This window comes from Microplitis mediator, chromosome 3 (assembly GCF_029852145.1).
Source record: "Microplitis mediator isolate UGA2020A chromosome 3, iyMicMedi2.1, whole genome shotgun sequence".
Lineage (NCBI taxonomy): Eukaryota > Metazoa > Arthropoda > Insecta > Hymenoptera > Braconidae > Microplitis > Microplitis mediator.
The window spans coordinates 17857256-17868642 of NC_079971.1; the positions used below are offsets into that span (position 1 = coordinate 17857256).

Here is an 11387-nt window from a genome sequence, read left to right on the forward strand (position 1 = left end):
TACAATTACATATGGCCCAACAATTTCTTTCTCAATTCTTGGAGATTAGCCACAGTATTTCTAGTTCTAAAAACTATTATGAAATAGATTTTGAAATAATAATATATGAAAAACGAGTTACTCAATTAATCTGCTCGAGAATGTATGTATGAATGTAATTATTATATGACTTTTGAACGGATCAATTGATTTAGATCGTTGAGGTGGCATTCGAACTGGTTTTATTAATTCCTACAATCTGTGAAGAATTAAGTTTAATCAGTACAGTGTGTTCAGAGTCATCTGAAAAATCAAATTTTTGAAAAAATATTTTTTTCAAATAAGTTCTAATTTACTCTGGATTGATTCCAAAGTCTAACCAGCTTTGAAACTATAAGCCGCGTCGAATGCCACCTCAACCATTAAAATTGAATCATTTGTTCGAGAGATATCGTTTACGAAAAAATTTCAAAAGTATTATATTCGAATAAAATTAAAAACGTTTAATTGATTATTTCCAAAATATTGTCAGCGTTAGAGACCAACAAACTGCGTCTAATGCCATCTCAAACGTCAAAATCGGTCGATTAATTCAAAAGATATCGGCAATGAAATATTTAAAAAATAACAATCGTCCTCTTTTTTTTTGTTTTTTATCACTTGAATTTTCGCAATGGAATGTACAGTATTATTCCTTGAGCTCGAATTTTCTTAATCTGGAATAAATCCAAACCAATTCAATTTAATCTGATTTCTCAATTTTTTTTTTCCGGATTGAAAAGAATTCAAAACATTTAACGGATTCAATACGATTAACGCGGATTCAAAATTATCCCTGATTAAACAACTGAATTCGACCGAATTAAAAATTTTAATGCTGCTCAATTCTGACGAATTCTGCAAAACAGCATTTAACAATTGAAAATTTCAATTTTGTTATATTCTGTTAAATTCGGTAAGACAGAATTTAAAAGAATTCAAGGATTATTTTAGAACTAAACGGAATAAAGCCGATTTAAAATTTTTGAATTGGTTTTAATTCGGAGTCAGAATCAGAAATTCGAGAATTATTTTCGAATTAAACCGAATAGAATTATTTAAATTCGTTTCAATTTGGATAGATTCTGGTTTTCCTGCCGAATTAGACAAAATTTTTCTTTATGTCAGATACCGAATTAACAGAATTTATCTGAATTATATAGAATTAAAAATTAAATTCTGTTTTAATAATTTTATTATTCAAAAAATTATTTTTATTTTCAAACAACGAATTCTTATATTTTACACGAATTAAAAAATTATTCCTTTTCATTAAATGTTTACGTCTTATGCAATATCGTGAATTAATATAATCTTATAATAGTAAGTTAAAAAAACTTGGAAATTACAAATAAAAAATAGTTTGTATTATTAATATGTTTTATTTTGCGTAATATTTACTTTAAAATAAATGCTATGTTTCAATAGATAAATAGGTATCAGCATCAAAATTAAATTGTATTAATGAAATTCCAAAATTTCTTCTAGATATCTTATAAAAAATTAAGATTCGACAAAAATAATTAAAATGTTGTACAAACTTAATTCATGCTCATAGAAAATAATGATCGAATTAAATCGGATTGCTTCAGATAGAAAATTATAAAACTCAATTCGAATAAACGTGTTAACGCGGACAGAAAATAATTATTGTATTCACTCGGATTGGTTTGGATAGAAAATTAAAATGTTTTACCTGAAACAACGTACTGATACGAATAGGTACGTCGTCGAATATGATCGGATTGAAGTCTCCTAATCTGAATTCAAAACAAAGAATTGAGACGAATTAAAAAAAATGATCGGATTGGATCGGAAAAAACGCATTAGAAAATTTATACTCCAATCCGAAATCGTGTAATTTTGAATTTAAACCTTGTAACTCTCAACCCTGATTAAAAATACTCATTGAAAAGTATTGAAAACGATGAGAATTGAATACTTTCGAATAAATCTTATTCCACAAGGTTTTCATCTGGACAAAAAATTAATACTTATATTGAATCTAAAAATAATGTAAGAATTTCTAAACTTCCAAAGAATTAAAAAATATTCGAATAAATTGATATTTTTAATCTTTCTGAATCCTCGTCGATAACAAAAAAAATTCGAATTTTCGGGTTACGACTAGCATTGAAAAAAATTCGAATAAATTGACAGTTTTCAATCTTTCTAAATCTTCCTCAATACCAAAATAGTTCCATGTTTTTGATCGAGTGTAGGATTGAAAAGAATTGAAAGAAATTGAGAATTTTCAATTTTTCTGAATCTTTCTCAACACTAAAATAGTTCCATATTTCGAGTTATAATTTGAGTTGAATTAAATTAAAATGAATTCACATTTTCGAATTTTTCGGAATCTTTTTCAATAGCAAAATAGATTCACGTTTCAGGTCACGTGTAGGATAGAAAAAAATTGAAAGAAATTGAGAATCTTTATTTTTTCTGAATCCTTCCTAATACTAAAATAATTCCATATTTTATATCACGAAAGATTGAATTTTTTTCAATACTTTTGAATTCCATTATAGAATTAGAAAGTATTCTAATGATCGAAATTTCAATTCCATTTAATATTTTTCAAAATCTCCGTATGGATTGAAAAGAATTTAAATAATTTTAAATACTTTTCAATGAGTACTTTTAATCAGTTAACTGAATGGCTTAACTGTCACAGGTTTCAATAAGCGTTCATAAAAGCGAATACATGAGCGCCACAGTTCATTTTGAAATTTTTAAGAACAACATTACAGAGTTATACCAACAGTCTTCTTGTCTCGTGCACGAGTTGCCGGTATAGCAAGAAATTTATTTGTATTGTTGTAAAAATTATTTTTACTTTTGTATATTAATTTATAAAAATGGTTGAGGCACAGCGAAGACGCGTAGAAGAAAAAATGTCTCTTATCATCGAATCGATGGATAAATTTTATTTAAGAAAAATGCAGGTAAATCTTAAATTTTTATAATTTAGAGGTTAAGAATCAACTTTTTTATGGTTCTGCATGAACTTTATCCATTAAGATTTTAAATATCTAATTTAATAAAATTTTTTGTTTTATTGACTGTTATTTGGCTATTATCTATAATTATTCACCTTTAATTTCCTATGTTTTCGAAAAATCTCACGTAATTAGTTATTTTAAATTTCATCATTTTTAGAATTCTGTATATAAATCAAAATTAATTAATTAAAAATAACTTATGTTCCCGCGCAATGAGTAAAATTTTAAATTTATAGATTATACGAGTTTTCGATTATGAATTAATTTACCTTAGATTAGTATAAAATGTTTGAAGATACGATGCAAAAATGAATCAAAAATTTTTATTTCTCATTAAAAATATTATAAACTTCATTTTTCATGTCTCAAAATTTTTAAATATTGAAAAATTATATTTTTTTAATACATACTTCAACCCCAGTGACACACTTGGCTTTCGTCATCTATAAGATAGAAGTTACGAGTCTGTTTTTTGACTTATCGATAAGGCACCAAAATGTTGACACAACAATCAGAAATTTACGTCATCGAAAAAATATTTGCTTAAAAGACTTGACACAAATGACAAAATCTGTACGTTTTATTTACGTCGAATTTGTCAATTGAAAAAGAAAAACCTGTACCTGCAACATGACTATTTTCGTAGCAGTTACAAGTTTTTTTTTTGTGTAACTCGTATTTAAATATACATTTATCGACTATTTTCTATGCAGTGTTTGAAGTAAAATTTATAAAAAAAAAATTAGGGTGAAAAAAGTCTCATATTTATATAGGAGTTGGCTCTGTTTTGAATAATCAACTATCCAGTATCGTACATTTCACTTTTAAGAAAATTTCATCAGCAAATATGTAACGGTAAATCGATAATACTTTATGTGTTTGTAGATAAAAACTGTATCATGTAAGACGTAGAAATGATTTTACATCTGAATTTTTATGTTTAATATTTTTATACTGATTTTGTTGAATTATTAATCGATATCAAAGTTTTGAATTGTCAACATGCACAATATTATTTTGTGATATTAATTCAGAATGAATCATTTCTTAAATCAAAACTTTAATTATATGTACAAAGTGATAGAAAAGGTGATAAAAAATTAAATTATTTTTTAATTTACACGAGAAAAATCAAAACAATATAATAAATTTCATATAATTAAGACCCATATCAATTATTCGAAATTAATTTCTTAGACTTTTAACACACTACCGTCCTTCTTACGGAAATAAATAAATTATATTATTGTAATGGAATAGTATATTGTGTGACAAGGGATGAAACATGACAATTTCAGACTAGGGTGAGACATGACATCACCCGCAGTTTGAAATCGTGTTTTATCCTGAGTCACACACTATATTTTTCATGATTGCCTGCATCGGAACTTGGAGATTCAGTGTCAGCAGCCAGTAAGAAACAAGTAAATTTCAAGCCGATGATAAGGAGAACTGTTAGAAAATGAGAAATATGTGATTTACAGTCACTTGTTAAATAGTAAATAAGAAAAAAATTTTATTTTACTCATTTTTTAGTAATTTCATTTAGTAAATTAAAACTGTTACTTAAAAAATGAAATGAGTAAACTGAAGTGACAAGTAAACAAATGAAAGCAATAAGGCTGCAAATGAACATTAAATATAACTGACACCGGGCAGAAACAATTGTGTTTCTGCCCGCTGTATGAAGGTATCTTTGAATTACGAATTCGCTAGCAGTTGTTTGCAGCATCGGCTTGAAATTACCTTGTTTCGACGGGCTGTAAAGACACTGAAACTTCAAATTTCGATGCTGGTATCATGAAAAATGAATTAATTATATAAAATTGAAAACATGATAAGCTCCTGGCACTATTGTTCAACCAGTAACAATACAAAGTTTAAGCTATTAGTTGTCGTTGTGATTTTATAGCCCTCATTTTTTTCAATCCCGTGTAAAAACGCACGGATTGAGTGAATTCAGTTATGGCCGATGGTTTTTAACATTTGTAAACTTTAAAACTTGTAACAAAAATAAAGCCTTTCATGAAGTTTAAATTACTAATAGGTCCACGTTCTATTTTGAGATAATAATTCATTTAGTTTTTAAACATTTTTCAAGTTTTAAATTATCAAGAGTTAATTTATAGGAGAAAGAAAAAAAAATTACCAAATATCTCAAATTCATAAATTTTTCATTTTCGAGATAGAAACAAAATACACACAGAAAAGAAAGATTTCTTGGTGCTAGAAATTTTTCGTACTATAAATTGAAAACCAAACATTTCTTGGAGCAAGAATAAATTTTCTTAGACCAAGAGAAAATCTTTTGAATCAAAATTGTTTTCAATTTATAATACAAAAAATTTCTTGCGCCAAGAAATTCTTTTTTTCTATGCAGGTTTAAAATAAAAAAATACTTCAATAAATATGCTTATATTTTTTAGGGTGATATGCATCGATGTGCAGCTTCGTGTTGCGACAATGATACATATTCTCTTCAAAAAGTTCAAAGTTGTGTACAAAACTGTGGCGAACCGCTCAGTAAAGCTCAACAATATGTTCAATCAGAATTTGAACGAACACAGGTAATAAGCGAAAGAAATGTTTTTTTTCTTATTTTAATTGAAATATATTAACCAAATGATATTATTTATTAGAATCGATTACAAAGGTGTATCATGGAATGTAATGACAGAATAATAGATAAAGCTGGACCTAATCCAACTCAAGATAAAGTTAATCAATTAAATGATGATTTTGAAAAATGTGCAACAAAATGTGTTGACAGTTACTGCGATCTTCTTCCAGCCTTAGAAAAAAGTATGAAACAAATTCTTGCAAGTGGACAATTTAATTAATACAGTATAATATGACCATATTTAAATGTTAAATTCTATAAATAAACAGATTTTATCATTAATACATCAAACAATTTATTTCATTTATGTTTAAGAGAATTTCGTATTTGTTTGAACCTCGCGTAGAGTATGCAGTTAACTGATCAAACACTTCGATTGAAAAATTCTAATCGGATTTAATCAGAAATTTCCTTGACTTTCAATCGAAAAAAATTGTTATTTTCTGATTAAATCCGATTGAAATCCAATCAGATAATTGGAACGCTCCCGAGCAGTTCTGATTGATTGTTTGAATCCGACTAAATCTGATAGAAAATCGATTGAGTTTTTCATCAGTTATTTAATTGATCCCACCCATCATATCCGAAGACAAGCAATCCTTTAAAATATACTAATATACACTAACAAAATGATAAGTACAAATAAATGATATCCCGATCTGTGAAATCATTTGACATGGAACCCGCAGATAAACGAAAAATTTGTTGTTGTTTAGAGGGTAGATGAGAATTTTAAATGGAACATTTTTAGAACTAAATTGAAATTTAAAATAAAATAGGGTTTCATTCGATAAAAATTGACTCCATACATCTAATGACGCATTTTATTATATAATTTGAGTCCTATCTGTGAAAACAGTTGAATTAAAAATTGTTGTATTATCTTAAGATTATATTGTTGAACAAATGTATCAATTTTATAACGAAACGAAGAAATTAAATTTTTAAATCATGAAGTAAGTGAAAATTTTAAAGTTATTATCCTCTTAGAAAACAGGAGGTAAATTTTTATTAGCCGATAAAGTCAGAGAATTTACAAATTAGATGAATAAATAAATTTTGTTTTGTTAATTTGTTATTAATAAATAGTTCTGTGAATAAAATTTAAAACAGTAATTTCTGGAAAGATCGAATTTCCCATGATATTGTTTTAACTTTGTAATGGAACACATCTGTGTGTAGTCAAGTATGTGTCACATGGTGACATTTTGACCAGGGCGTGAAAAAATGATCAAAAGTTTTCAAACATTTCTTTGAATTAATTCTGTACTATATTACGTATCTTTACGAATAAGTCTCAACTTTGATTGTATATTATTTTTATTAAAAAATTTTTAAAAAAACCGTAAAAAAATTTGGAAATGGTTTGGGGTCAAAATAACACTCGGTGTTACTTGAGGATTAAATAAATTTTTGATAAGCAATAAAAAAACATTGATTCAATAGAAATTGTAGATAATCATACTCTTAAAACTTAAAAATATTCTTCATAAAACTTGCAGTATGAATAATAGTCCATAAGCATTATAGAGTATAGGAAATTAAAATTTGGCATAAAATAACTTTTCTACCGTTTTGTAGATGATATCTCTTAAGTGAATTGACCGATTAAAATTCGTCTGTACTCACAATAAAAAAATTAAAAAAATTTTTATAAAATTTCAAGTTATTTGAAAAAAATTTCTAAAATCAAATTTTTCTCTTTATTTTTTTATTAGTATTTGAATAGGTTTTTTTTTAAAAACTGAACTAAAAACTTAATGTATTAGAATCGATTAATTCGTTTAAGAAATATTCTAAGGTAAGAGACCCAGTATCCGATCACTCATGTATTTGTATATCTATATTTACTAAATTTTACTAAATATAAATATACGAATACATGGAGTGATTGAGTACTAGTTCCTTAATCGAGTACTGAGTCTTTTACCTTAAAAAAAAATTTATCGTATGTTAAAAACGATTTCTCAAATTTCAGTAAGTGGATTTTTATTAATAAAACAATTCTCAAAATTTAATAACTACTTTTTTTATTAATATTTTCAATGTTTACACTGTAAAAAATTTACAGAGTGAATGCAGATTAAATCCGAAGTGAATGCAAATTGAAAAAAAATCCAGATCACTCCAAAATCACTCCTTTGAATAATCACTCCCTATACGGAGTGACTTTTTTTTTAAGCTCTGGATCTCCGAATGAATTCAGAGTTAAATAGAATCCGTAATCACTCCGAATTCTCTCACAATTTTTTACAGTGTACTTATATAAAAACTTTGTAAGTTTTTATAGTAAATCTTATAATTTATTAATAAATTACAAATTTTTAAAAGTATTAAATTCTTAAAATTTTATACTATTTATATACTATCATGACATATTCATATTTTAGCAATAATTTATCAATCATCGCAGCTGTGATTATCTAAATATAAATGGAAATCCTATGATCATAATTTTCTTAATATTGATACTAAAAAATTATAAAAATCAACTGTAGAGTAGAAAGTTTTTAATAAAAATATATAACTTTGTATTAATAAAGAGCATCTTTCTGACAGATACCTACGTAAAGTATATGGGAAGAATTTGAAAAAATTTTATTCATAAAATGTTAAACTATGATAAAAAATTACTTATATTTATAGTGAATTAATTAATCTTTTTTCTTTAGTCATCAATATCGATGAATATATGTAAAATCTCACCAAAGTCGTTGATAATCGTTCACGGAATTCTTGAAGACAATTAATTGTCTTCACATTTACCACTAGAAGTATCCGCTATAAAAATAAATAAATTAATTAAAATTTTTTAAATAAATGAAAGAAAATATTCGGAATATATTTTCTAAATACTTACGGAAGTTTCATACGCATAAAAATCCAGCAAGTGATAAAAGATACAATAATGCAAATAAAACCAACGCTCATTAGAAGAATTCGATTTAGTTTTGGAGTTGACGGTGAGTGTGTTTGATCTAGTATTATGAAACCAAGTCCTCCAAGAGTAAATAAAAAACTAGAAGCTAAACCTTCCATAATATATTGACCATTCACGCGATACGGCATAAATGCAACCTAAAAATAATTTAAAAAATTCAATTTCTTGAACTTTTCTTTTACTTTATCATTTTCACAATAAAAACAACAATCAAGGTGGCCATAAAAAAATGATTTAAAAATATCCTGATATTTCCCGGTTTTCCAGTAATGTTTTTCACATCTTTCCCTGATTCAGAATTTTTATTCGTATCATTAAGATATTTAAAGTTTTTATTGGATTTTCATTGTCAATAATTAAATTTGATGATTAATCATGCGAGAAAGCAAAAAAAAAGTCAATAAAATAAACTAATATGGCCTACTTTTTATTATTCGGTGTTAAAAATATGTAAGTTAAAATATTTAATAAGAAATTATATGATTAAAATGAATTTAAAATACACTAGTCACAAAAATTAAGGGATATTTAAAAGATTTCAAATTTTTAAGTGATTTTTAACAGGTTGTAACTCGAAGGAAAATTGCCGTACAACAAAAAAAAAAAAAGTAAAATGTTACTTCATCTAGTTTTCTGATCTGGTCTTAAAATTTTTTTATTTTGCACGGTTCCGGAGTAATTAAAAATCAATTATAATTATCGACAAAAATTTATTGAAGCCCTTAGGCCGTTTTTAAGATTTTTTTTACTAAAAAAATTCAAGACCAGATCAGAAAACTAGACACTTGAAGCTACAATTTGATTTTTCTTTTTTTATTGTACGACCATTTTCCTTCGAGTTACAGCCTGTTAAAAATTTGAAATTTTTTTAATATCCTTAAATTTTTGTAACTAGTATATTATTGAAAAATTTTTAAATTCTTAACTGTGGCAATTAAAATTCCAGATACTTTTCGAAATTTCCGAACATTTCCATGATATTTCCCGGTTGCATTAAATTCCCGATATTCCCGGTTTGTGGCCACTCTGACATAAAGTAAAAATTACTCACTGGTCGTGTATGTCCATGTTCATCAGTCGTTGATCCTACACTAGGTGGTTCCACAATTACATCATAAATAATACCTAAAAAATTTTAGCATAAAATACAGTAATTAAATTATTAATTATTTAAAAATAACTGTTGAGATTAATTATTGGTTTAAAAATATTCATATAAATCCTCGAAATTAATTAAATATTTACAATTTTAAATTTAACTAGTTTTGCGAAAAGGATCATTTATTAATTTTTAATAAGAAATAAAAAAAAATTTTAAAAAAGCCGGTACGCAGATGACAGTAAGAAATATTTGTGTACGTGGATACTATGCGGTACTAACCTCCAGTAACCATAAAATATGATAAAAGAATAATGGAAAAAACAACCATCGCACTTGGCTTAACAAACCATGATGGTTTTTTTAATTTTAAATTTGGTACCTCAAGAACCAAAAATGGTACTCTGTATACTAAATCCATTTTTAAAAACTTTTAACTATTTTTCGCTTTAATTTTTTTTAAAAAAACATTTGTTGTATCGTCATTAGCGATCAGCCAACATATGCATGTCCTGCGCAGGAATTTCCGTAGCCACCGTACTACAGTGTCGCACTCTAAAGTACTGTGCGCAATGGCAATTAGAACACTTGGATTTTTTAAATCAACATTTCGGCTGTCCAATTTTAAAACACAGTAACTGACAAAAATAAAATTTTCGAAATATGCATCGAATCATGTTCACAAGACTCCACTGGAACTTAAAATACTAAAAAATCGATTTCGAAAAATTTGTCACTTACTGTGTTTTGAAATTGGGCAGCCGATTTGAGTACATTAAAACTAGACCGAACTCAACAAATTCTCGAATTTTGTTAATTTATTAATTGACTATTATTACATAAACAGTTATTGAATTTTTTTTATAATCAGTGTATTGAAATAATTATTTATTTTCGCCTCCTAAGTGTGTTTAAACAACGCTGAAAAAAATTAGTCGAAAATTCTTGTAAATCATTTACTTTATGAACAATTTTTTAAATAAAGAAAATATCTGTTGGATCAAATGCATATTTTTATTATATTTTATATTTCACAGGAATTTAACTTTTGTATTTGTCCTCATGGTGGATTTTTCAAAAAATTTTTCCACAGTCCATCTTAACTCGTTGAGTAAGTTTCAAAAATATCATTCGTTCAAAAGTTTATATATATGGAATTAACGCACGTCACTCAGATGCTAGATACGATTTTCAACGGATTTCGATTTCCCGGTGATAAAATATGGTTTATGTATTATCAAAAATTGAATTTGACTTAAAATACAAAATAAATTATTTCATTATTTTGAATATTTATGATAAAATAAATTTACCAGATTATGGGGAAATCCAAAAAATTTTCATCGATGATTATAATTTAATGATAGTGAGTAAAGTATGGTGTAAACTTTGCTATGATTCGAGTTTGTGTGCATAAGAAATTGTTGAAAGTAAAGAATCTAGTTATCAAATTGTTAATTTAATTTCTTTGGAACGTGCTTTATGTTATAAAAAACATCAGAGTTACGATGAAAATAATAATTGTATCGTTCCTAAACATTTAATAATATAAATATTGAAATGTAATATAATTTATGAATAATGTAATATGCAATTGGTAATTTAACAATAATTTAATAATATTTAATACTGTATCTAATAGTCCAATTAGTTGAATATTTTTTTTTTTTATTTTATACTTGTTATTATAAATAATATTTTTTA

The 11387-nt window shown here is 26.0% G+C and overlaps 2 protein-coding genes across 2 annotated transcripts; one reads left to right on the forward strand and one right to left on the reverse strand.

Moving 5' to 3' along the window:
* The first annotated feature begins 2768 nt into the window (after window positions 1–2768).
* LOC130664598 (protein FAM136A-like) lies at window positions 2769–6610 on the forward strand. The gene is made up of 3 exons (XM_057464584.1): window positions 2769–2966; window positions 5450–5590; window positions 5663–6610. Exons 1-3 carry the CDS (start codon window positions 2880–2882, stop codon window positions 5861–5863), a joined length of 429 nt encoding a protein of 142 aa, XP_057320567.1. The 5' UTR covers window positions 2769–2879; the 3' UTR covers window positions 5864–6610.
* Window positions 6611–7656: 1046 nt separating this feature from the next.
* Window positions 7657–10208, reverse strand: LOC130664597 (oligosaccharyltransferase complex subunit OSTC). The gene is made up of 4 exons (XM_057464583.1): window positions 9966–10208; window positions 9636–9709; window positions 8504–8721; window positions 7657–8424 (listed from the first exon to the last, which is right to left on the reverse strand). Exons 1-4 carry the CDS (start codon window positions 10102–10104, stop codon window positions 8412–8414), a joined length of 444 nt encoding a protein of 147 aa, XP_057320566.1. The 5' UTR covers window positions 10105–10208; the 3' UTR covers window positions 7657–8411.
* Between the last annotated feature and the right edge of the window lie 1179 nt (window positions 10209–11387).

Bases quoted from the DNA above. Each gene is read 5' to 3' on its own strand.
- LOC130664598 (XM_057464584.1), top strand. From the start codon at position 2,880: ATGGTTGAGGCACAGCGAAGACGCGTAGAAGAAAAAATGTCTCTTATC. The intron at 2,967-5,449 runs GTAAATCTTAAA...TATATTTTTTAG, and splicing joins TTTATTTAAGAAAAATGCAG to GGTGATATGCATCGATGTGC. The intron at 5,591-5,662 runs GTAATAAGCGAA...ATTATTTATTAG, and splicing joins CAGAATTTGAACGAACACAG to AATCGATTACAAAGGTGTAT.
- LOC130664597 (XM_057464583.1), bottom strand. From the start codon at position 10,104: ATGGATTTAGTATACAGAGTACCATTTTTGGTTCTTGAGGTACCAAAT. The intron at 9,710-9,965 runs GTTAGTACCGCA...AAAATTTTTTAG, and splicing joins ATATTTTATGGTTACTGGAG to GTATTATTTATGATGTAATT. The intron at 8,722-9,635 runs GTGAGTAATTTT...AATTATTTTTAG, and splicing joins AACATGGACATACACGACCA to GTTGCATTTATGCCGTATCG.